General features: G+C 31.2%; 1 protein-coding gene across 9 annotated transcripts in view; it reads left to right on the plus strand.

Annotated features, from left to right (window-relative positions):
• The window catches only part of LOC140053847 (androglobin-like), a 53460-nt gene that overhangs the window by 26197 nt on the left and 5046 nt on the right, over positions 1-22217 (plus strand). For 4 of the 9 annotated variants that reach the window (XM_072098560.1, XM_072098558.1, XM_072098559.1 and 1 more), the window contains exons 8-36: positions 3478-3668; positions 4149-4208; positions 4493-4525; positions 6350-6459; positions 6763-6940; positions 7220-7310; positions 7768-7975; positions 8503-8589; positions 9446-9521; positions 9711-9894; positions 10501-10564; positions 11147-11176; positions 12575-12643; positions 13989-14114; positions 14935-14965; positions 15374-15695; positions 15792-15906; positions 16192-16356; positions 16781-16922; positions 17380-17421; positions 18457-18484; positions 18591-18685; positions 19084-19177; positions 19739-19873; positions 20226-20379; positions 20839-21026; positions 21414-21619; positions 21792-21871; positions 21981-22049. In XM_072098560.1, the coding sequence (XP_071954661.1) occupies positions 3478-3668; positions 4149-4208; positions 4493-4525; positions 6350-6459; positions 6763-6940; positions 7220-7310; positions 7768-7975; positions 8503-8589; positions 9446-9521; positions 9711-9894; positions 10501-10564; positions 11147-11176; positions 12575-12643; positions 13989-14114; positions 14935-14965; positions 15374-15695; positions 15792-15906; positions 16192-16356; positions 16781-16922; positions 17380-17421; positions 18457-18484; positions 18591-18685; positions 19084-19177; positions 19739-19873; positions 20226-20379; positions 20839-21026; positions 21414-21619; positions 21792-21871; positions 21981-22049 (3373 nt within the window). The remainder of the gene's footprint in view (positions 1-3477; positions 3669-4148; positions 4209-4492; positions 4526-6349; positions 6460-6762; positions 6941-7219; positions 7311-7767; positions 7976-8502; positions 8590-9445; positions 9522-9710; positions 9895-10500; positions 10565-11146; positions 11177-12574; positions 12644-13988; positions 14115-14934; positions 14966-15373; positions 15696-15791; positions 15907-16191; positions 16357-16780; positions 16923-17379; positions 17422-18456; positions 18485-18590; positions 18686-19083; positions 19178-19738; positions 19874-20225; positions 20380-20838; positions 21027-21413; positions 21620-21791; positions 21872-21980; positions 22050-22217) is intronic. The other 5 variants (XM_072098564.1, XM_072098565.1, XM_072098562.1 and 2 more) reach the window with 5 other exon arrangements.

The raw sequence follows: 22217 nt of genomic DNA on the forward strand, positions 1-22217 counted from the left end.
TACTTAGATGGTGTACCTTAAGAATGTTGTTGTTCATGAAAATAAAAAAAAGAATGACATTTCTAACAAGATTGTAGATGTTCATCATCATTATTCTTCTGTAGAAACTCTTTGTGTAAAAAAAACAAAACTGTTAAAGATGTATTGTCCTCCCAAAACGTGAAAAATGAAGATTAATTAAATCAGACTTTGAATAGGTTATTTTGTAGTTTTAATAAAGTTCTCTTCCATAGAAAAAAAAAGAAAACTAAATGTTTTCACTTATAAAATGACAAAATAAATTCAAGAAAACCCCCATTGACAGTTTTTTAAGGTACAGTAGGTAATTTCTACCATCACAATTTCTATTTTTCTAATATTGGTTTGATAAACTGAAAATTTAATCTCATTTTGTTTTATACTACAAATCAGATGAACATTTACAACTACTGTATGCAACGTTGAAGATGTAAAAAAAGAAATAGTTCTTTAGAAGGAAATGTAGATGCAGAAGAAATAACCTCCTAAAAATTCTCTATCATTACATATCTGCCATTCACTGGTTAATTCAAATATTATCATGCTTTTTTACTTTTGTATTATCTGACATTATTCAGTGTATCTTCTAGCAATTTTACATTATTAAATTTGACTTAATTTTTAAAGCACATTTTATTTTTGTTATTGTTATTACATAGTGCAAAAATAGTAAACATAACCTTTGAACTTGGCCAGACTATTATCTGTCTATAACAATAAAATAATAGAAAAGAAATAATAGAAATTCCCAATCTTTATTTAGAATGGGGTTACAAAGAGACTAGGTCACAATTGAATAGCTTTCTTTATTTTGACTAGTAATTGTGAGGATAAAAAAAACACCACCCTTTATTAATTTGTATAGGCATACAATAATACAGTACAAGATGTGTACAATTATTCTTGTGTTCATTTGTAAACAGACTGAAAATAAAGCTTTTCTAATCATAGAGATATTATATCTCTATGTTCTAATATAACATGAATTTCATTGCTATATGGTTGTTATTTACTTTAAAAACAACTGCTTACATGAAAAAGTAAAGTTTATAGCATTTTAAAGCTTTTTTGTCTTTCAAACTAGGAGTAATTGTTCAATGGTCTGTTACTGCGAAAATGACAGTGTTAAGAAAACTTGCATTTTTTAAAACACATACTATAACAATTGTATTAAATAATGTCAGAGAAACAAATTATTTTATCCTATAGTTATTGCTATTCTACATCATTGGGATTTAAAATGTGTATCTTTAGAATAAGTTTTTCTCTTAATTATTTAAAGTGTTCTTTATCACTAGGCATATGTTTACTAAGTATATTAGTCAGAAAAATAAAAGTAACTCTAGGAAGGCAGAAGAAAAGTCTGAATCTCAAATTGAAGCTGACAAAGAAACTGGTTTTGTAAACAGGCGAGACTTTCTAAACGTTTTTAGATAAAAAATTTTCTGTGTTTTCTTAAAGTTTTTAGAGTTAGTTACAGTATTTGAGAATTCTGTTTTGCTTACTAACAATGTTCCCAATTTTTTTTTCTAAAATGTTTATTTTGTGTGTTTTCTGATAATATATTATTAAATTTAGGAATTTTATAGTATTTTCACTAATACGTCTTGTTTTTAGAAATTGTGATTTTTCTTATTTTAAAACCATTTTAGTTTATAATAAAATGGTTGTCTGTTTGTCGAATGAACTGGATATGAAAAATATATTTTTTATTTTTGTTAAAGTATAATGAAACTCTTTTAATTAAATACAGTAAACTTTCCAAAAATCTGCCTGGTCCAAAATGTCTTGTTTCTGAAAAACCAGACTAAACTTGATTTGGGACCACTTGACCTATGGACAAATAAAACAATTACAATTTAAGTACAGATAATAAATACATTGATATTACAATTTTGCAAAAACAATGCCATTTATTTTTAAAGGAAAAAGGAAAGTCCCTGTCAACAAATATCTTTTAATTTAATTAAATTGTCATGTTATGAATATCAATTTGATTTAAAAATACTTTCTATAGAACTTTAGTTAAATTGAATTTATTCCTTGTTTTGGTTGAATACCAATGCCATGATTGTTATGACCTTGAGTTGAAGTTATATACAAAACGAGAAATTTCTTTAATGTCTATAACATTTTCAATGCATTTACAGATATATTTAATAGAGTCACTGTAAACGTCTTGCATCATTTTTGTACATATATTTTTAGAAGTAAATGCATTGTTATGATGAATAACATAACAAAGGTGTGGTGGTATTGCAGCAGCAGAGGGCCTAATAATATATATAATAATACAAACAATGTATAGATAACTAATAAAGATCAAATAAAAGGTATAAATGAATAATAGAGCACCAAATAAGGTACAAATAAATAATGAAACACCAAATAAGGTATGAATAAATAAATAATAAAACACCAAATAAGGTATGAATAAATAAATAATAAAACACCAAATAAGGTACAAATAAATAATAAAACACCAAATAAGGTACAAATAAATAATAAAACACCAAATACAGGTACAAATAAATAATAAAACACCAAATAAGGTACAAATAAATAATAAAACACCAAATACAGGTACAAATAAATAATAAAACGCCAAATACAGGTACAAATAAATAATAAAACACCAAATAAGGTACAAATAAATAATAAAACACCAAATAAGGTACAAATAAATAATAAAACACCAAATAAGGTACAAATAAATAATAAAACACCAAATAAGGTACAAATAAATAATAAAACACCAAATACAGGTACAAATACATAATAAAACGCCATATACAGGTACAAATAAATAATAAAACACCAAATACAGGTACAAATAAATAATAAAACACCAAATACAGGTACAAATAAATAATAAAACACCAAATAAGGTACAAATAAATAATAAAACACCAAATAAGGTACAAATAAATAATAAAACACCAAATAAGGTACAAATAAATAATAAAACACCAAATACAGGTACAAATAAATAATAAAACACCAAATACAGGTACAAATAAATAATAAAACACCAAATAAGGTACAAATAAATAATAAAACACCAAATAAGGTACAAATAAATAATAAAACACCAAATAAGGTACAAATAAATAATAAAACACCAAATAAGGTACAAATAAATAATAAAACACCAAATACAGGTACAAATAAATAATAAAACACCAAATACAGGTACAAATAAATAATAAAACACCAAATACAGGTACAAATAAATAATAAAACACCAAATACAGGTACAAATAAATACTGAGAAAATTCCACATAATAATACAACTGGAAATCAGTCTTGAAGTAATAAGAAGTTTCTAACTAACTTTAATTTAATATATTATGTAAATATATAAAGTGGAATAACTTTTCAATTAAGCAAAATTAAAGTAGAAAAGAAAAAAACTACAGTAAGTCAGTCTAGCATAATTTGGTACACTCTCTCTACAGGTATGGACACTTGGCTCAGGTCTGGAAGTTACTCAAAGAAATCCTGCCAGAGTTTAAGCTACCCGATCCAGAGGTAGAATCTGGCAACCAAGATAATGTAACAACAACAAAGAATGGGAAGAAGGATGGTAAAAAGGAGGAAGAAGTTGGAACTAAAAAAGAAGACCGGCCCAAAGAAAGAGATCAAAAATGTAAGATTTTCTGTGATTTAGGATCACCCAATTGCATCATCTGGAACCTGTCTAAAAATAGAATAATGATGCACATGTAAGGTGATTCTTGGTAATCAAGGAAACTGTTTAACAAAGAAAATATTAAAAAGGTTAAAAATCCAAACAAGGAATAATTATATTATGCTTTATTTTCAGAAGACAAGAGAGTAGTGTTTAATTAATTTCTAATCTGCATTTTTAAAACAGTGTTTTAATATAGGCCTAAATAGTATTTTAACATTGCCTTTTGCAATTTTATGTATTTTTCTTTGTTGTTTTATTGTCTTAATTATGCCAATTAGTAAAACAAATTTCCATTTTAAAGTAGACCAATACAATTTTTGGAATCTATTATTATTATCTAAAGTGTCCGCTTTTTGGTGGGTGTTCCCTGAATAGGATATAGTATTGATACTAGTATTGGTATTTTATGGTTTTCACTCTTGTTTTATATTACAGTGGAAAAAGAAACAAAAGCTGGCAAAGACGACAAGAAGGATAAGAAAGACAAAGAAAAACGTAAGTTATTTACCCAACTATTCTTGGTGAGTATTTATGGGTGTAACACGGAATTTCCCGAGTCAAAAATAAACATTATTCATACTGACCTTGAAAATATTAAAAATAAATGTATAGAAACAGTTTGTAAAGTTGAAAATATAATAATTTAAGTAATTATGATATAAGTAATTAATAAGTAAGTTACACACAGTAGAAATATAAAAGAAGGTTGAGATTTAACAGCAACAGAACAATACAAAGAACACAAGATAAGTAACTTTGTTCATTTCTTATAAACACAGGCCTACAGTTAGAGAAGGATGGTTCTGTTTTAGGTTGGTTATTGCACTCTACTAAACCCGGTTGTTGTGTGATTATCTAACTTGTTTGTTTTTTTGCTGTTTTGAAGTGCTTTGTGTGTATATTGTTTATATTTAAAAAAAGTATAAATACACTACATGGTCTTAACATATTCAATTGGGAATTGTTATGCGTATGCGTATTGTTTTTTATTCGAATGGTAATGTTTAAAAATTGTTTGTTTAATATGTTCTTAATGTTGGAATTAACTAAATAAGTATAGAATGGAAAAATGAATGAAAAAAAAACTTTACACAATGGAAAATTCCAATTTGAATGCACGTTACTGTTTAGGATTCAATATTTCGACATAGATGATTATGTCATCATCAGAAAGGATGATGATATAATTTATGTTTAAATACTGATCGCTATAGATTATGTCATCTTTAAAAATAATGATGACATAATTTATTGTCAGAAATAATCAAGTATTTACTTATTGCAGTATGTATTATTATACTCTTGTAGTTTTTTTTATTGGGCCTTTTTGTTGATAATTATTTACCCTTACTTAGTCACTGTACTTCTCCTATCCTTTCAACTGATGAATGAATATTGAAAGAAATGCTGAGTGCAATGTAATTTTAGTGAGGTTTAGATTTTTAGAATCTACCAAGATTTGAACCATAACTTAATGTTTAAATGGCTGGCACTCTACATTTAGACCATTATATAAAAATTGTTTTGACTTCTACTAGATTAGGACTAAGCAGAAGTGAGGTTTAGATTTTTGGAATCTAAAAGATTTAAACCAGAATTTGTTTAATTAGATGGCACACTACCTTAAGACCATTATATGAAAATTGTTTTAGTTAATACTGTAGATTAGGACCAAGCAGAATAGCATAGTGGATGCGGTTTTGACACTTTTTTGTGTAAAATCTGAATTCAAGTCCAATGTTGGTCACTGATTGTAATTAAACCTTAGCTTGTACTGTGTAAAATTAATTAAACAGTGACTGGTGCTAGTAGGCCATGTTATCAATCCCTCGTAGCTTTCCAGGTTTCCCTCTATGTTTTCATTCCAACTCCTTATGAACCAGTTTATTTGTGCTTAGAATAACATTTTAAGAGTATAGATCTATTATTTCTGTGCACTAACCCTCTTGTTTTAATACTATATAATTATGCTGTGTTGCATGAAAGTAAATTTAGCATTGTGTGGATTTGCGGTTTTATTGTTTTCTTTGTTATTATTATCAACATCATCATTGTCTCCATTGTTATCAATCAACATTTCCATTTCAATATTATACATCATCATTATCAGCATCATAATCACATGACCACGATGATCTTAATTGTTTACTTAATTTTCATCTTCATTGTCATTATCTTCATCATATAATGTATCATAATTTATCTTATTACTTTCATCATAATTATCATATCAACATTATAATCCTGTATTGTTATATTGTCATCATCATTATCAATTATCATCATATCACCATTATAATCGGTATTATCATCATCATTATCAATTATCATCATATCACCATTGTAATCTGTATTATCATCATCATTATCAATTATCATCATATCACCATTGTAATCTGTATTATCATCATCATTATCAACATTATCACCATATCACCATTATAATCTGTATTATCATCATCATATCACCATTATAATCTGTATTATCATCATCATATCATCATATCACCATTATAATCTGTATTGCTATATTGCCATCATTATTATCAATATCATTATCAGTGTTTCATTATTTTCTTTTTCATAGCGGTAAGACTCACTGCCTGTTCACACTTTGTTTACTTGTTTCTTTGCAGATAAGGAGCAAGCACCTCCCTCAATACCAGAAACTCCTCAGATTGCAGTGTTTGTTAGTTACGTCCATCCACCTAAGGTTCCAATTCGTGTGTCCGCATTAGGTGAAATGGTTAGTAATAAAATGTCATTTATATTTTGTATTTAAAAAGTGACCCACTGTAGGCACCTACGACTGATGGATAACCCAAAGGCTAAAAACATAATATCATTTTTCTGTATGAAATATTTCCAACAATATATATGTTTCTTAAACTCTGTCTACACTATCAAACTATAGTTTGCCAAAAAAAAAGTGTGATGTGCCTAAATATTGTAGTGATATGACATCATCATGTCCATATATGGGCACATCACATTTTGTTGCCACATAAAGTTTGATAGTGTAGACTGAGCTTTATTCACTCTCTTCCAGGCTGATGCTTCAGAAAGGCTCCGTCAGTCAGGCCTGTCACATGTTTTCCCACATCCTTTACTAGTGAAACGGACAAGAGCATGTCCCCTTATTGCACCTCCACCACCTCCAAAGATACCAGCTTGGAAGCTCATACGGCCTAGAAAGAAGAAGACCACACCCTCAGATGAACCAGAAGGTACTTTTTTGACACAATTTGTTAAGCACACGACCTTACAATCATAACATTTGTTGTGACAACATTTCCTCTTTGGTACTTGTATTATAATATGTATATTATACTTTAGTCTAAAAAAAAATAGTTGTATATACATCTAGTAGTAATGGCCTGAATTTCTATTGAGGCAGACTTAACTAACTTGATTCTATGACTAACTTATCTGCTCTCGCTCTCAACGTGCCATGTGATCTTGCCAAAAAACACACAAAACATTTAATCATATTCTACTTTTTTCAGAAGTAGAAATTAAGAAGCCAGAACAATTTGTTGAAATAACTTCACCTTATGTTAACTACAAGATCAGCCCTATACCAATACCCACAGAGACGTAAGTGTAGACTCTTCTGATCGTTAAGACCCATTTTGAACCAGGTCATGTAAGCAAAAGTGAATAGAAATTAATGCACTACAAGGTGTTTTACAAGAAGTTCCTCAATTTTGAGGTGCTTAGCTAAATTATTTTTTATTTTAGACACATATGGCCAGGATTACCAATAATAAATGAATCACACCCTGATAAAGGGAATATTTTTTGAACCAGTCTTATTGTCTCGAATGATGAACTGGGTTCTTGAAAGTGCACACTGGTTACAACTGTGTACATTTTACCTACGGTTTATAGTCCTTTTCCGAGAAGACTTGTTCTACCACCAGAACTAGGAGCGAGTCGGCCTCGAACCCTTGCCGATAATGTTGGCTCTTTAGGTACGGTAAAAGGCTCGGCCATTTGACTTGCTCATTAATATTAATATAATATTATAATATGCACATTTTTAATGTATCAGGAAGCGGCCAAAGTCCTCTTTGGAAAGAGGAGCATCTCGTCTCAGTACAGGGACAATGGGAGGGATACACGAAGATAATGAAGATGTACCAGAGAAAGATGAGAGTGATAAGATGAAAGAAAAAGAAGAAAAGGACAAAGAAGAAAAGAAGAAAGAGTTAATTACAAGACAGTCAACGCAGCAGTTTGAGAGTGTGCCTGAAATTTGTGTAAGAATTTTAAGGTTTCCATAGCTGTCTAGTCACCCTTAAAAATGTATTGTCACCAAAAACATAAAAAATTAAGGTTATATAAATTGGACTTTGAATAAGTTATTTTGTAGTTTTTAAGTTAATCACTTCCGTAGGAAAAAAAACGAAAAAAAATAATGTTTTCACTTATAAAACGACAAAATAATAATAATTCAACCAAAAACTGATTTTGAAATTTGACTATTTTTTGCTTTAAATTAAAGTCTATGTCAGGTAAATATTTTTTTTTCTATCCAATCTTTGGTCAAAGTGGATAACTATTATGTGACATTAAAATGGCATATTCAACAAAAAAGAGAGAAAGAACAGTTGTTGAACTATTTAACCATACTTCCGCTGCTGGTCTTTTGTCTGAAAAAGGCAATTCAACAAAAATCTACCCTGGCTAACATGCTTGCCAAATTATTTTCTCATTTTCGCTTGCACTGTAAAAGGTTCTTCGCAATGTAATTCTTAAGTATTTTTTTTTCAACTCTGTTTTGCAGACTTCCTCACCTCAACCGAGGTCACCATCCCCAAAAGAGCGCAAAAAGTCTGGTTTAAAGAGAGATAAAAGTGCTAAGAAAGAAGAGGTATGTGTGATAGATTAAGATTAAAGAGATATACAGTAGAACCATATAAGGGGACATCTTTGATACACAACAAAGTTTCCACTCAATATGGATGTCCCCTCGAATAGTAATATATATATATCAATTTTATTCACATCATACATAAATAAATAGTACAATATATGTAAAAAGGAGCAAGAAGATAGCTTTCGCTATTCGAGGTTTGACTATACTGTCACAAAAATAAATTATTCATAATGCATAAATTTTGATCTAACAACAATAACTTAAGAAAGAAACAACAACTATATGAAAAAATAACGTAAACAAGGGCTAACATTAATATTTTTGTAAAAGTAAACATTTAACTTCATTTATGAATTTAAATCTTGAAGAGGTACATTTTATAACTAAGGGTAATTATTTTAAAGTTGAGCTCCATTAAAAGAAATTCTATTCTCTGATGTCTGAAGTTTTCACGCTGCTACTCTAGCCTGCTACGTCACACGAGATGACTCATTCATTAGATGAAATCAAGCAGCAGTATAGTACTACACTTTGACATTTTTGTTAAAATGGAAACTCGACTATAATTTATAGGTACCACCTGTTGAATCAAAAAAACGGCTGGGAAAAGAGTCTAATGACAAATCCCAAAGCATTTCTGGTATTTATGAGTCCCATGATATTACTATAATTCACTAGTGTCAGATAATCATTGAATTATTATCAAAACAGTCCATTGAAGTTTTTGTTTGTAATAGGATACTTGAAGTATCTAGGCTTGATAAAGTGACCCCCAGACTTGACCTTAGCAATAACAATAAGCAAGCAGCGTTTTTTGTAAGAAATATTCTTGTTTATATTCTATTTGTAGGAGAAAGCAAGTCCAGTTAGGAAGAAATCTGCTCCGAAGTTGAAAACACCATCAGGTGGCGAAAAGGTCACCAAAGGTGAGGAAAACTTATTTTTTATTTAGTCACCCTAGAGGAAAACATTGACCTTTGACACAGACTATGAAACGGAAATATAAAATGAATCAAAATGAGGAATAGGCTAAAAAAATTCATTGATATCTTGCCATATCTGGTATATGTGATTGAATTCAGTATTCTGCAACATTTATTTTATTTGAAAATCAGATGAATTGGAAGCACAATCCATTGCCAATGATGTCACCAGCATAATTGGAGACAAAGTGTCAACACAAGAAGAGGCAGCAGCCAGTGGTGATCCTGCCAAACAGGAGGAACAACTTCTTGTCACGGATGAAACTCAACCAAAAGATATCTGGATGGACTTTGAAGATTTCTGCAAATGTTTTAAGTAATTTCTTTTGTCATGTTTTTTTTTTTATTCATACATTGTTTATTTTTATTTATTTTCCCCTTAGTGTGATATTTTTTCCTATAATATTTTCTTTTTATTAAAAAAATAATAAAAATATTTTATTGAGTAAAGCAGCACATATTTGTTTGTTTGTTTGTTTGTTTTATCTTTATACTGGGTGACCTCTTCAGTCAAAGACTGATCTCCCAGAGGGCCCAGTTGGTGATCAGTGGCTGTGATGTACTAATACACCGGGGTAACCCCCTACTCGTCTCGAAAGATGTACTAGGTTCTTTAAAGTGCACACGAGCAAGTTGTGTACACTGGACCTACGGTTTATAGTCCTTATCCGAGAAGACTCGTTCTACCACCAGAACCATGGAGTGAGTGAGCCTCTAACCCTTGCCGATGTAATGGCTACGTGATTACGGTTCCACTGTCTTAACCGCTCGGCCACTCACTCACATACTGTGTACTATGAATTAAAATGACATAACTAGTCTTAAGTTATTGCAAAACAAACAAAATTTAGTACTTATTTTTATATTACTGCCATATTAAATATTATATTTCTTATAATTTATAAATATTATATTTTTACAGGACGTTGTACATATTTCATAAGCCAAACACTTACCCATCCAATCAGAAGTATTCTGACTTGAGGGTAAGTTCATTACAGAATTATTTTATTGTGAAAACACTTCATATTTTGATTTTTATTGAAATTTAAAAATGGTGCAAAGGTATAAAATAAAAATTAATAATAATTATTTATTCTTTTGAATTGTCTGATTGAATTAAAACTTTCTCAATTTCTATTGAAGTGTTTTTTTTAACTATTGACTGGCCCATTGGGTTAAGGCAATGTGTATGGCCCTTTATTTAAGGCAGAGGTAGTGTAAACGAAAGCCATAAAGATTGTCATTGGTTATAACTACATCTTGCGCTTGAGAAATTATTTTTGGGAACTTTTTGTTGGTAAACTAACACATCTGACATTTTTTCTTTATTCCCTTCTTTTCTAAGTATTCCAAAGTTTTTCCTACTCTTTTAAAAAAGTGTAGAGTTTTAGGAAAGTTCAGTCTTATTTATTTACCCAGGTAAGCTGGTTTCATGGACCAATCATCACTCAGTTTCGTGGGTAGGCCACAAACTTGCCCGGGTAGATAACTAAGCCTGAACCGGCCGAATGTAATGAAATATTTTTAAAACGTAACTTCAATTTTTGTCTCTGCCGACATTCAAGAAGTCCGAGACTATGCCGTGGGTGAAACAGGTTTGTCATTGTGGTGTATTTTGCTTTGCTGAGAGTGAATTAATACTGCTTATTACGCTAATTAAAGTATCGAAATATAACTTGTGCATGTTACGGTTGAGTGCTTTTTCTATAAAGAGATATGAAGCTTGAGAAATACTTAAAATTGAATTTGAGGTGCATACTGTATGTGCAATAGCTCAATGCTTATTTTGTTCTGTTTTTTAAATTTTTTTGTTGTGGAAAAACACAATTAGTTTGTTGAAGTCGGTGTATAGTTGCACCTGTAGTGTTCGTGTGCAGAGGAAGAATACCCAATAGCATTGTACAAAGCGGTGCATATTTGGGCTAGGTATATTCTGAATATAAAAAAATTGTTAATAAGAACGTATATAGTTTAACCTTTGACCTATGTATGTAGATACAGGAAGTTATCAATACTTTATGATGGTTATTAATGTCTTATCTAAAGTACTTTATGTATTCCAACTTGAAAAAAAATCTTTCTTATATACATCATTTCTTAAAACATCATTGTTTAAATAACCACAATTAAGTTTTAATTGTATGTGTATAAGTATGTTATTTCAGTCTATGTTCCTGTTTTTCGTATTCGTAGCATTTCTGGTTTTTCTAATGTTGCGTTATTCTCCTCAAACACGTGCCAAAGTGTCCAGTTTTCAAAAACACACATTAGGGACCTTTTTATTGGTACGCGTTTTGGTTAATGTTCAGAGACTCAAAGTTCCAGGAGGGTTAACTATATTCATTTTTTTTGGCAATTTTATTTTAAATGTTAATCTTAATTAACACAAATCACTGTAAAGATATGTTATAGCTATGTTATTGTTAGTCACTTACTTTTAACTATCCTTGGTATGAAATGTTGCAGTGTATGTGTGCTATATTACCATGTTATGTTCAGAGTATTTTCTATGTCAATACTTTTAATTTATCAATGGCATCATTATCAATCTCTTTATCATCAAATCTAATCAATTTATAATTTACTTCATATTCATTAACAGTCATTATAATCATCAACATCATTATCATTGTCATTATCATTGTCATTATCATTGGCATCATCATTGTCATTATCATTGGCATCATCATTGGCATCATCATTGTCATTATCATTGGCATCATCATTGGCATCATCACTGTCATTATCATTGGCATCATCACTGTCATTATCATTATTATTAACATCATCATTGTCATTATCATTGTCATAATCATTATTATTGTCATTATCATTGTCATTATCATTGTCATGATCATTGTCATGATCATTATTATTGTCATTATCATTGTCATTATCATTGGCATCATCATTGGCATCATCATTGTCATTATCATTAATACATTTCATCTGATTTCATAATTATCATATCTATCTACATTCTTTTTCATCAGTGTTTCGATTCACCAGCGAGTTCGCAGTTGACTGTCCCACTGTCTGCTGCCCTCAAGAGAAGCGAGAGTGTAGGTCAACTCTTTTTTAGTGCATGCTTGCTTCTAAGTCCGACTCCAACCCTGTTGCATGAAGAAAAAAACCCATTAATTATGGATAGTTTAGTGCTATAAAACAGAGTTTAATATTTTTCCTTGCTTTTTCACATATTCGCAAAATTATGCTATTATATATTACCTTACCTTTGTCTTTGCTTATAGTGTTATCAATATCACCCAATTCTATCTATTTACTGCATTGTATAATTTTTTTTTTTTTTATTTTTTTTTTTTAAACTATATTTAATGAGGGTGATCCATCCAGCTATTGCTGACAATTAGGGACCCTCAGAGGTTCACAAGACAAACATATACACAAGATGCTCATACATAAACAAAGTCTTATTACAAGTCTTTGGGAGTGGAGTAATTTGGCCCTTAGAAAAAAATCCTGACATGTGACGGGACTTGAACCAAGGACCCTTGGAGTGGTAGCCAAGCATCATAACCACCAAGCCACAACTCCACTCAATCAGGGATTTGTCTCCAATTACAACTCCCTGGTATAGTGTCTGTCACAAAGAATGAAAGTCATCCTCTTTTCTAGAGGATAAACTGTCACCTGAGTGTGACAAGTGGTAGATATCGTCTGCCGGCCTCCCGCACTGAACGATATCTTCTCTCCTTCCTTCCATAAGCCATTAAACTTTTTAACGATTAAAATTATAAGTGAAATATACTGTAAACAGTTTTGCTTTTTATTGTTTTTATATATAATATATATAACAAATATATTTATTTTATGTAGTTTCAATTGTTCTGTAATTTTTAATGCAAGCAATGGAATTTCCAGAAATGGATGAAAATAAAATTTGAATCTTGATACTTATTATACTAACACAAGATATTGATTGTTCTCCACTTAGTGTAGACAGAGCTTTACACTTCAAATTGAAATTAGTTTGACAAGAGTTTGATGTTAGTCACTACCAAATATGGTAGTGATATGCCCAAATATGGTAGTGATATGTGTCATTGTGTCAATACTGTATATGGGCACATCACATTATTTTGTCATAAAGTTTGATAGTGTAGACAGAGCTTTAAAATTGTTCATAATAGTCAGATTCTTACGTACTGTAGTTATTTTATATTATGGGATGTAATGTTTTGCAATCAATAACATTTATTAGTAATTATTATTACTTTATAGTTTAATTCCATATTTTGATATCTGTATTTTTCCATGGGTTTAAAAAGAGTTTGCATGGCTTGTTTGTTATTTGGAGTTTATTATATAAAGAAAGTTATTATTTGTCTTCGAAAGTGTTCAAATATGTATTCATCAATTATCATGTAAAATGAATTTACTTCACAGAGTGTACAAGGCAGTACTTCCAAGCGTTCAGCTGCACCAGGAGGCGGACCAAACCCAAGTGCATCCATGACAGCCCAGACACCTGCCAGGATTCCATTCAGTCCAGGCCCACAGGGACATCACCATGTAAGTGATATTTGCATTTTGAGTGTGGTAATATGGACTTTAATCGACTATAAATGATCTTAATCTAAAAGGGGACACTTTCTGAATAGCCATGTCCCCTGAATAGCCATGTCCCCTGAATAGCCATGTCCCCCGAATAGCCATTTAGCGGTGTCCCCTGAACAGCGGTGTCCCCTGAATAGCGGTGCTCACTGAATAGCGGTGCTCCCTGAATAGCTGTGTCCCCTGAATAGCGGTGCTCCCTGAATAGCGGTGCTCCCTGAATAGCGGTGTCCCCTGAATAGCGGTGTCCCAAATGGCGGTGTCCCTAATGGCGGTGTCAGTTCTGTATAAACAATCACCACTCCAACACTAAATCTATATTTATTATATTAATTCATTAGTCAACCATTGGTGGATTTTTAATAGGGAATTCCATTGACGATATAATGGTAACTTGTAGTTTTTTGTTCATACTTTGTTGTTACATAGAGACACAGCTTTTTAAACTTTTGATATCTATACAGTGTACTATACATCATTTTATATATTTGCTATATTAATATTTTATTCAATTTGTATTGTATTGTGTAATATGTGGCATTGTTAAAATCACTGTTTTACTTATTACTATATATTTTTAATGTAATACAAAAATAATGAAATATTTTTAACTGGATTTGCTAGAAAAATAATTTTTCTTTGCATTAGCTAGAATCTTTTTTGGGGATTATTTGTGTATTTTTATATTATAATTTAATAGTGGTCTTTCAAAATTTCAAATTTTTATATTCATATTTAATTTTATGCTTATGAATTAGTATCATTTTTATTCCCACAGGCTGCAGAGGACCGGTCCCAGCACTACCTATGTATCCTTTAATATAATATAATTAATATCATTTTAATAATAATTTAAAGATATATTGTCCCCCTGAAAAAATAATTCTTAAATAATTTTTTGTTGAATATGCCAATTTAATGTCACATAATAGTTATTCACTTTCACCCAAAATTAGATTGAAAAAAAAATTTTTATTATTTACTCGAAAATCTGTAATTTAAAGCAAAGAATAGTTAAATTTTTGGTTGAAAAATTAACAATTTATTTTGTCATTTTGTAAGTGCAAAAATTTGTTTCCTTTTTTTTTTCTATGAAAGTGATTATTAAACATAACCTATTCAAAGTCTGATTTAATTAATCTTCATTTTTCATGCTTTTTCAGTTGATTTTTAATTTTGATATTTAAATTGATTGAACCTTGACCTTTTGTTACCAGTTGTGGATAATCTTGTGTCAACTGAGATCATTGTTAGTTATTCATCATTCTCTCGCTGGCTTGAGCCACCTCTTGACCCTCCAAAAACATCCCACAGCACCACGAAAGAGAGAGACCGAGAAAAGGCAAAAGAAACTGAATCTACCGTTGGTGGTGCTAGTAGCGTAGTTGATGGTGGGAATAACAAAGAAACCTTTGTATCAGCGACGCCTGGACTGCTCGTTGCTGAGCCGTATTCTTGGAAGAGTCTTGTCGTTGGCCAGCCTACACTAAGAATTCGCACTACGTCTACCAAAGCAGCTTGTCTGACCCTACCACCAGGGTAAGTACTAAAAAGATGAAAATAAAAATGTTATGCAATTTTCCAACTATTTTACAAGTTTTTACGTGGATATTTCTCTTTTTTGGTTTAATACAGACGTCATGTTCTTCGTTTTATGATGAGCGCCCCTCTCGGATATCACGTTCATCTCTGCTCTACAACGCCTTTCGTGTTTGGTGATGAGGAAACTGTAATGTCAAACTTGACAAATGTAAGTAAAAATTTATCAAGAAGTCAAGTACATCAACTCTGGCACATATACTAGAATGAGAAAAAAATTACTTTACTGAGTTGCTCTTATTTTGCGGTCTGCAAAGCAGGAGTTCAAAGATGTCTGTTGAATAGCCTTTAAAGTTGGTTCGCAGGAAATATGCCTCCCTGTGTTGGAGTTGCGACTTTCTCCTTTACCTTCACACAATATTTTCCTAACCATTTGGATGCGTATGAAATAAAATATATATATTCTTCTATATCATTAAAATATTGTGAATTATAGGAGAGTTGCCGATTTGTTGACCACGCTCTGCAAGTGACCAAGTGTGTAGGGAATGCTATTCAACAGTTTGATAATGAAACAGGGTTCAAAGATGCAATGGCTGTTCTATCAGATAAACACAACCCTCAGAAAGGTGATGTTACAGCATCTATTCATAACCATGAGGTAACTTTTTATTTTGGGTTTCTTTTAAATTTTCATTTATCATTTTAAATTTAGAAAGAGAGTAATACTTTCATTGTCATTTTCAAAAGTAGATGTTATCTAAAGAAACTGTACTGACTTTTTAAAACAAAATATTTCTCATGTTTATTTGGTATATACAATACTATTTACTATACATTTTTTAGTCTCATCTTAATTTTATTATTTGAATGTTGTATTTCTGTTTGTGTGATATTGTCACATTATAAAGTATTCCATGCATAATTTCTACCTCAAGGCCTAGGCCACCGCCACCCTGGAGCTGCAAGCCTTGAATTAGTGTTGGTATGTGGTAACTAAATTTCAAATCTTCACACTTTGCTGTCACCCTCTAGTGAATGCATTGTATTGTCTCTATTATGAACTATTCATTCTTTGTTCTTAGGTTTTCAAAGACGCCTTCTACTTCATGCTAAGAAACGCTCTTCAAGATGGTTTCACAGCTGAGATGGTGTTTGCTTGGAAGGCATTCAACTTCGATGTCATCACTCAGAACATTGCAGGTGCAAACACAGGAAGTAGACCAGGTGGGTTTAATTTACATAATTTATTCATGAATCTATTTTAAGAAATGTATTATTTGTTTATTTAGATTTGTTTAAATAGGTAGAATTTTACACTAATTTAATATTGTAAGTTTTTTTGTGTATAAGTCTTATTTTTGTTATAAATATAACTTAAGTACTGTATACTTATTACGTTGTTATTAATTATTTGTATATGTCTTAATTATTTTTGGCTTATTGATTATTAGCCGTGTATATTTTGTGTATTATAAACCTTCAAACAATATATTATTAAGCTTATTTAGATAAATTTATATATAGTGTTGCAGACTTAATTTAAACACTTGCACCTTAGTTCGCACAGTTCATGACTAAATTAATTGTGGTTCAGCATGAGAAATGTCTATGGTTCGAATCTATTTGCACTCATACTCGTAAATCACAAACATCTGTATTATTCAGTGTATATTTCTTACAGCAACCGGGGCTTCTAGAAAGTCCGGCAAAGCAGTACGCAAACGTAAGTGTAGTAGTGCTGCAGTGTCCCTTTCGCATCGTGTTGCTTTATCTATGCATTCTAGTCTTTCATTACAAAAATAAACGTCTTTAATTCCTTAACCTCTGCTTTATCATGTGTGCCAAAACCGATAGCTTTCATTTTTGTGTTTTTTCTAACATTTTAAATTTTTCCAACAGTGCTGTGATAATTTGTATATTTCTGTTGTGTTGTACATGTGATTAAAAGAATATGAAATATATATTTTATTTTTTTACAAAAATAAACGTCTTTAATTCCTTCACCTCTGCTTTATTATGTGTACCAAAACCGATTGCTTTCATTTTTGTAGTTTTTCTAACAGTCTAAATTTTTCCAACAGTGCTGTGAACATTTGTATATTTCTGTTTATGTTGTACATGCGATTATAAGAGTATAAAATATATATTTTATTCTTTAATGTTTGACATTAAATACTTTAGAGTTTAGCTGTTACATAACAAGCCAATTTCAGAAATTAGATTAGAACTTTATCATCAATCACTCATAATGTAAAACTAGTGTTGATTTTAATAGCAGAGTGTGAAAATTCTTTATATAATTTGCTTGTTAATTTCATCCTTATCTTGTTTTCATCTACATTATGTGAAGTTTGATGTGAAGATCTTTATGGCAAATTTGATTAATACAAATAAACAATATAAAACTGTCATTGGTGTTTTATGATTGTCAATGTTATATCACAGTCATTTCTATAACAAGCCATCACTATGCAGCTATTGAGTGTGCTCATATGTTTCCAAATGTGCATGGAATGACTTTTTGACACAATTGCTGCATAGTCCTTTGTGACCATTACCAGCCAATGTCACAGATAGCCTTCCTTTCTATATTGCATGGTTAAATAGGATAGCATGAACAAACAGCATGTCAACTATACAGTATTATTAATACAGTTTCATTCTTGAAGTTAAAGGCTCTCAATAAATTGTATTGGTAACTAAGAATATATTTTAAATACTCTTTTGTCTCATAAATAATTTTTTTTTTCATTTTCAGGAGAAGTTCCAGAAAATTGGCAAGGAAGGTTAGTACATTGAGAGCATTTGATATTTACAATTTAACACTATATATTAATTAGAAATTTTAGAACATGTTGACCAATAAAACTAAACAGTTTTTGTTCATTTTAGACAACCAACTGATGAAGAGGCATCGGCCATTACACAGGTGGCTAGGTTCTGGAAGGGATTCTATGTCAGAAAAGTTGCAGAGGCAAGGAAAACAGGTAGATTATGTCTAATGGTCCTTGGTTATTATGCCTTTTATAAACCCGTGCTAGCAACAGCCCTAATCTGAGTTTCCTATTATACTGAAAAATGCTGTACTGCCTATACTACAATCGGTGTAGTAACTCAGTAATCCGAACTTTTACCAAGATGAGCACACTGGAGACAATCCTGTACAGTGTGCCAAGTTCTTTATGTGTAGGCGGCCTAGGCCTATTTATGTATACTAGACCAATGGCTTCACACCCCAAACAAAAGACAAAGCCATAAGAGTAAAGCGTTTTGCTAGCCAGACAGACACCTTTTCACATACCACTCAGGTTCATTGGCATTATGTCATTTCATTCTCAAATTATATGCTTGTATGATATTAATTGTTTGAAATATCTTACAATAGGCACAGAACTGAATGTTCAAGTTAAGGAGAATCTTCTAAAATCATGGGCTATTGTTGAACAGAATTTGGAACAAAATGCCCTGCAGCTGTTTAGGTATTTACACTTATATCTTTCTTACAAGAAACTGTCTGTTACCACCAGTAAGTGATTAGCAAGAGATGTCAACCACCATTAGGGATGCTAGAACAAGAAGTGAAGAAAAAAGAAAACATACCTACCTATTTTTAATTGGAAATTTTGTTAAAAGAACATTAAATTTTTGTCTCTCAACATTGATAGTTATAGTAGATTAGAAAGTTTGAATTGTTTAAAAGTCATGAATGTGTTTGTTTGTTTTTTGCTTACCACACAAATGAAAGCGGTTGTTTGCCAACTGAGGCCAGTGTTGATGATTTTGGAATACCAACTTCACACTGGCCTTAGTTGGCAAACAATCATTCTAACTGGAGATCCATGCTGCAAAGTGGGATAAAACAAGACCATCAACAAACAAACAGTAAGATGTTGAGGAAAAGGCTTCAATCCGTGATAAATATCTATGACATTGTCGTTTGCAAAAACAACAATATAATATTCAATTCATGATGTTATTTTAACCATGTTTTTCTTCTTATTTTAACTGATGTTTAGCCATGTTTTTCTTCTCTCTTGCAGGAGAATGTTTAAGATAGATCCTGACTTGAAGCCTCACTTTCCTTTCTATCAGGATGAATGGAACAAAGTCAGTTACGTGGACTATCAGGGTGTCTATGCTGACCAGCAACCTAATACCTGGTTTGTTGTCTTCAGGTAAATCTCCTTATGTACCAAAATATTTGTATTTTTAAATAAACCTTGTGATTGTCAGGATCTTTTTTTTTCTTCATCTTTGTTGTTTCTTTCTTTCCACGATTTTTGTGTCCAGCATATCTCTAAAATTTGGAAATAGAACATTTTGTAACTTTACCAGAATACAACCCTTTATCTGAAGATGTCGGCAGAGTTGCGCAGCGTAACATACGCATGATTTTATAAAATAGCGTAATTTTATAAAATGTTATGATTGACAAACATGGTCATCATAACATCATCATTTTTGTAATACTTAATTTGTACAGTTTTACAACACAATATTATTGTTTTTTAATATTAAAATCGGTAGGGATGTGTTCTTTGTGCAAGAACATCTTCTTCTGGTTCCTAAGCTGTACGCATCCATCCCAACTTGCATGCTCAGAGTGATCAACAACGACACGGGTGAAGAGATACCAAGAGTCTTCCAAAGAGTCGCACCTTATGACTACAAGAAAAACAAGGTAATAAATAATATGTTTTCGTTTATTTAATCACTCTCTTGTTTACAAGACAAGCCAATTCTGGCTTATGAGTGAACAAATATATAAAATAACAATTAAAATAGACACAGATTAAATCAAATAAAATAACAACTTTAAACAGTCTTACAACACAACATCTTCCCAAGTAGAAGGGCGGAAAAGAAAAAAAAAATGTTAAAAACAATGGGAAAAGAAAAAAAAAAATGTTAAAAACAATGGGCGTAAAGGAGAGCAATTGATAAGCAAAGTTTGCAACTGTAGAACAGTGGTTGCCATGTACATGTATATGTAATAAATAAACTTTTGTATGAAATTGTTTATATTCATCCTCAAATTAACTATGGAAAAATACTGACACAATTATAGCCTATCCAATGATTATTGGGTGAATCTTGATGCTAATGACTAATTAATCAATTATTGAATTTTCTTTCTTAGCGTGGCTACACGTTTGTTGCTGAAGCACGAACTACCGATATGCCACTGGCAAATGGTCGATGGAGGATGCGTCTGATTGGCTCGCTTAATCCACTCCCTCAGCCAATGAGAGAAAACCTTAACAGCATGTTTAGTGTGAAGGAAATCAAGGATTACTATGTACCAAACAAAGAGAATATTATTTTAAGGTATGATGTTACAGACCATAGACGCTACCGAGCTACAATTTAATACAATTTCTACCACGATAACCAAAATAAAAAATGAGACTACAAAGTTAAGCAAGGTTGTTTTTCCAACCATATTTGGCTTGATTAATTTGCAATCATTGGATGAGAATTGAATATTTCCTTGTTGCAAATATAGCAACTTCTATCTAATGGTTGAATTTATAATGTCATAGCACCTTCTATTGGTTGGCTATGCTTTTCATGACCTCTCAGTTAACATCAGTTGGTACATTTTTGATTTTCTGGAATTAATGATATTTTTATCTCTGGGTTTACATTTTTAAGAAGATTTTTTGTATTTTGATCAAATTTTAAATTGAAATTGTTGTATTTTTTCGTGTAAAGATACTCTGTGAAGCCATCAGAAGATCACATAGCCAGTATACAGATGAACACATCCAAACCAGATGTCTACATCAGTCTACGAGTGCTGGACAATGAGGAAGAGGTCGCAGTAACCACTGGTAAAGGTCATGCCGTCATTCCTGCATTCACGTTCTTCAGAGACCGAGAACCTGGCGAGGATGAACGTCGATCCGGAAGTCGGTCATGTAAGGCTATTTATTCAAATTAAGCAAATTAAGCATAACTTCTCTTCTTTTTCTCTTTTATGTAATCTAGTAATATTGCTCTTTTTCTACTGCAAAACAGTTTTCTTCCATTCCACTCCTTCAATAGTCCATTTTCTGAACATATTAGCAGTTCTTTTTTTCTTTTCCTTAGCTCTTAAACGAGGTGTAGGTAGCAGTTCAAGTCTGACATCAAAGAGAAGGCAGCCGTCTGCTGGCAGTGGCAGAGGATCTGTAAGTGTACACTTAAAATGTAACATACCTTTTACACTGCAACAGTTCAACATGTTAGTATTTTACCCAATTGTTATTAACATTGTATAATGTTTCTTTGTCTTTAAAGAGAGCAAGTTCTGACAATGTGAACAAGCTTGATGAGGGTGGAGATGGCAGCGAAGCTGAGTTAATAAGGGTAGGTAACTTCTGCAGTAACAACATTTTGTTTACTCTTTAAAGCTCTGTCTACACTATCAAACTAGTTTGACAAAAAAAAGTGTGCCCAAATATGATAGTGATATGCCCAAATATAGTAGTGATATGACATTATCATGTCCATATATGGGCACATCACATTTTTTTG

This window comes from Antedon mediterranea, chromosome 7 (assembly GCF_964355755.1).
Source record: "Antedon mediterranea chromosome 7, ecAntMedi1.1, whole genome shotgun sequence".
NCBI classification, from domain to species: Eukaryota; Metazoa; Echinodermata; class Crinoidea; order Comatulida; family Antedonidae; genus Antedon; species Antedon mediterranea.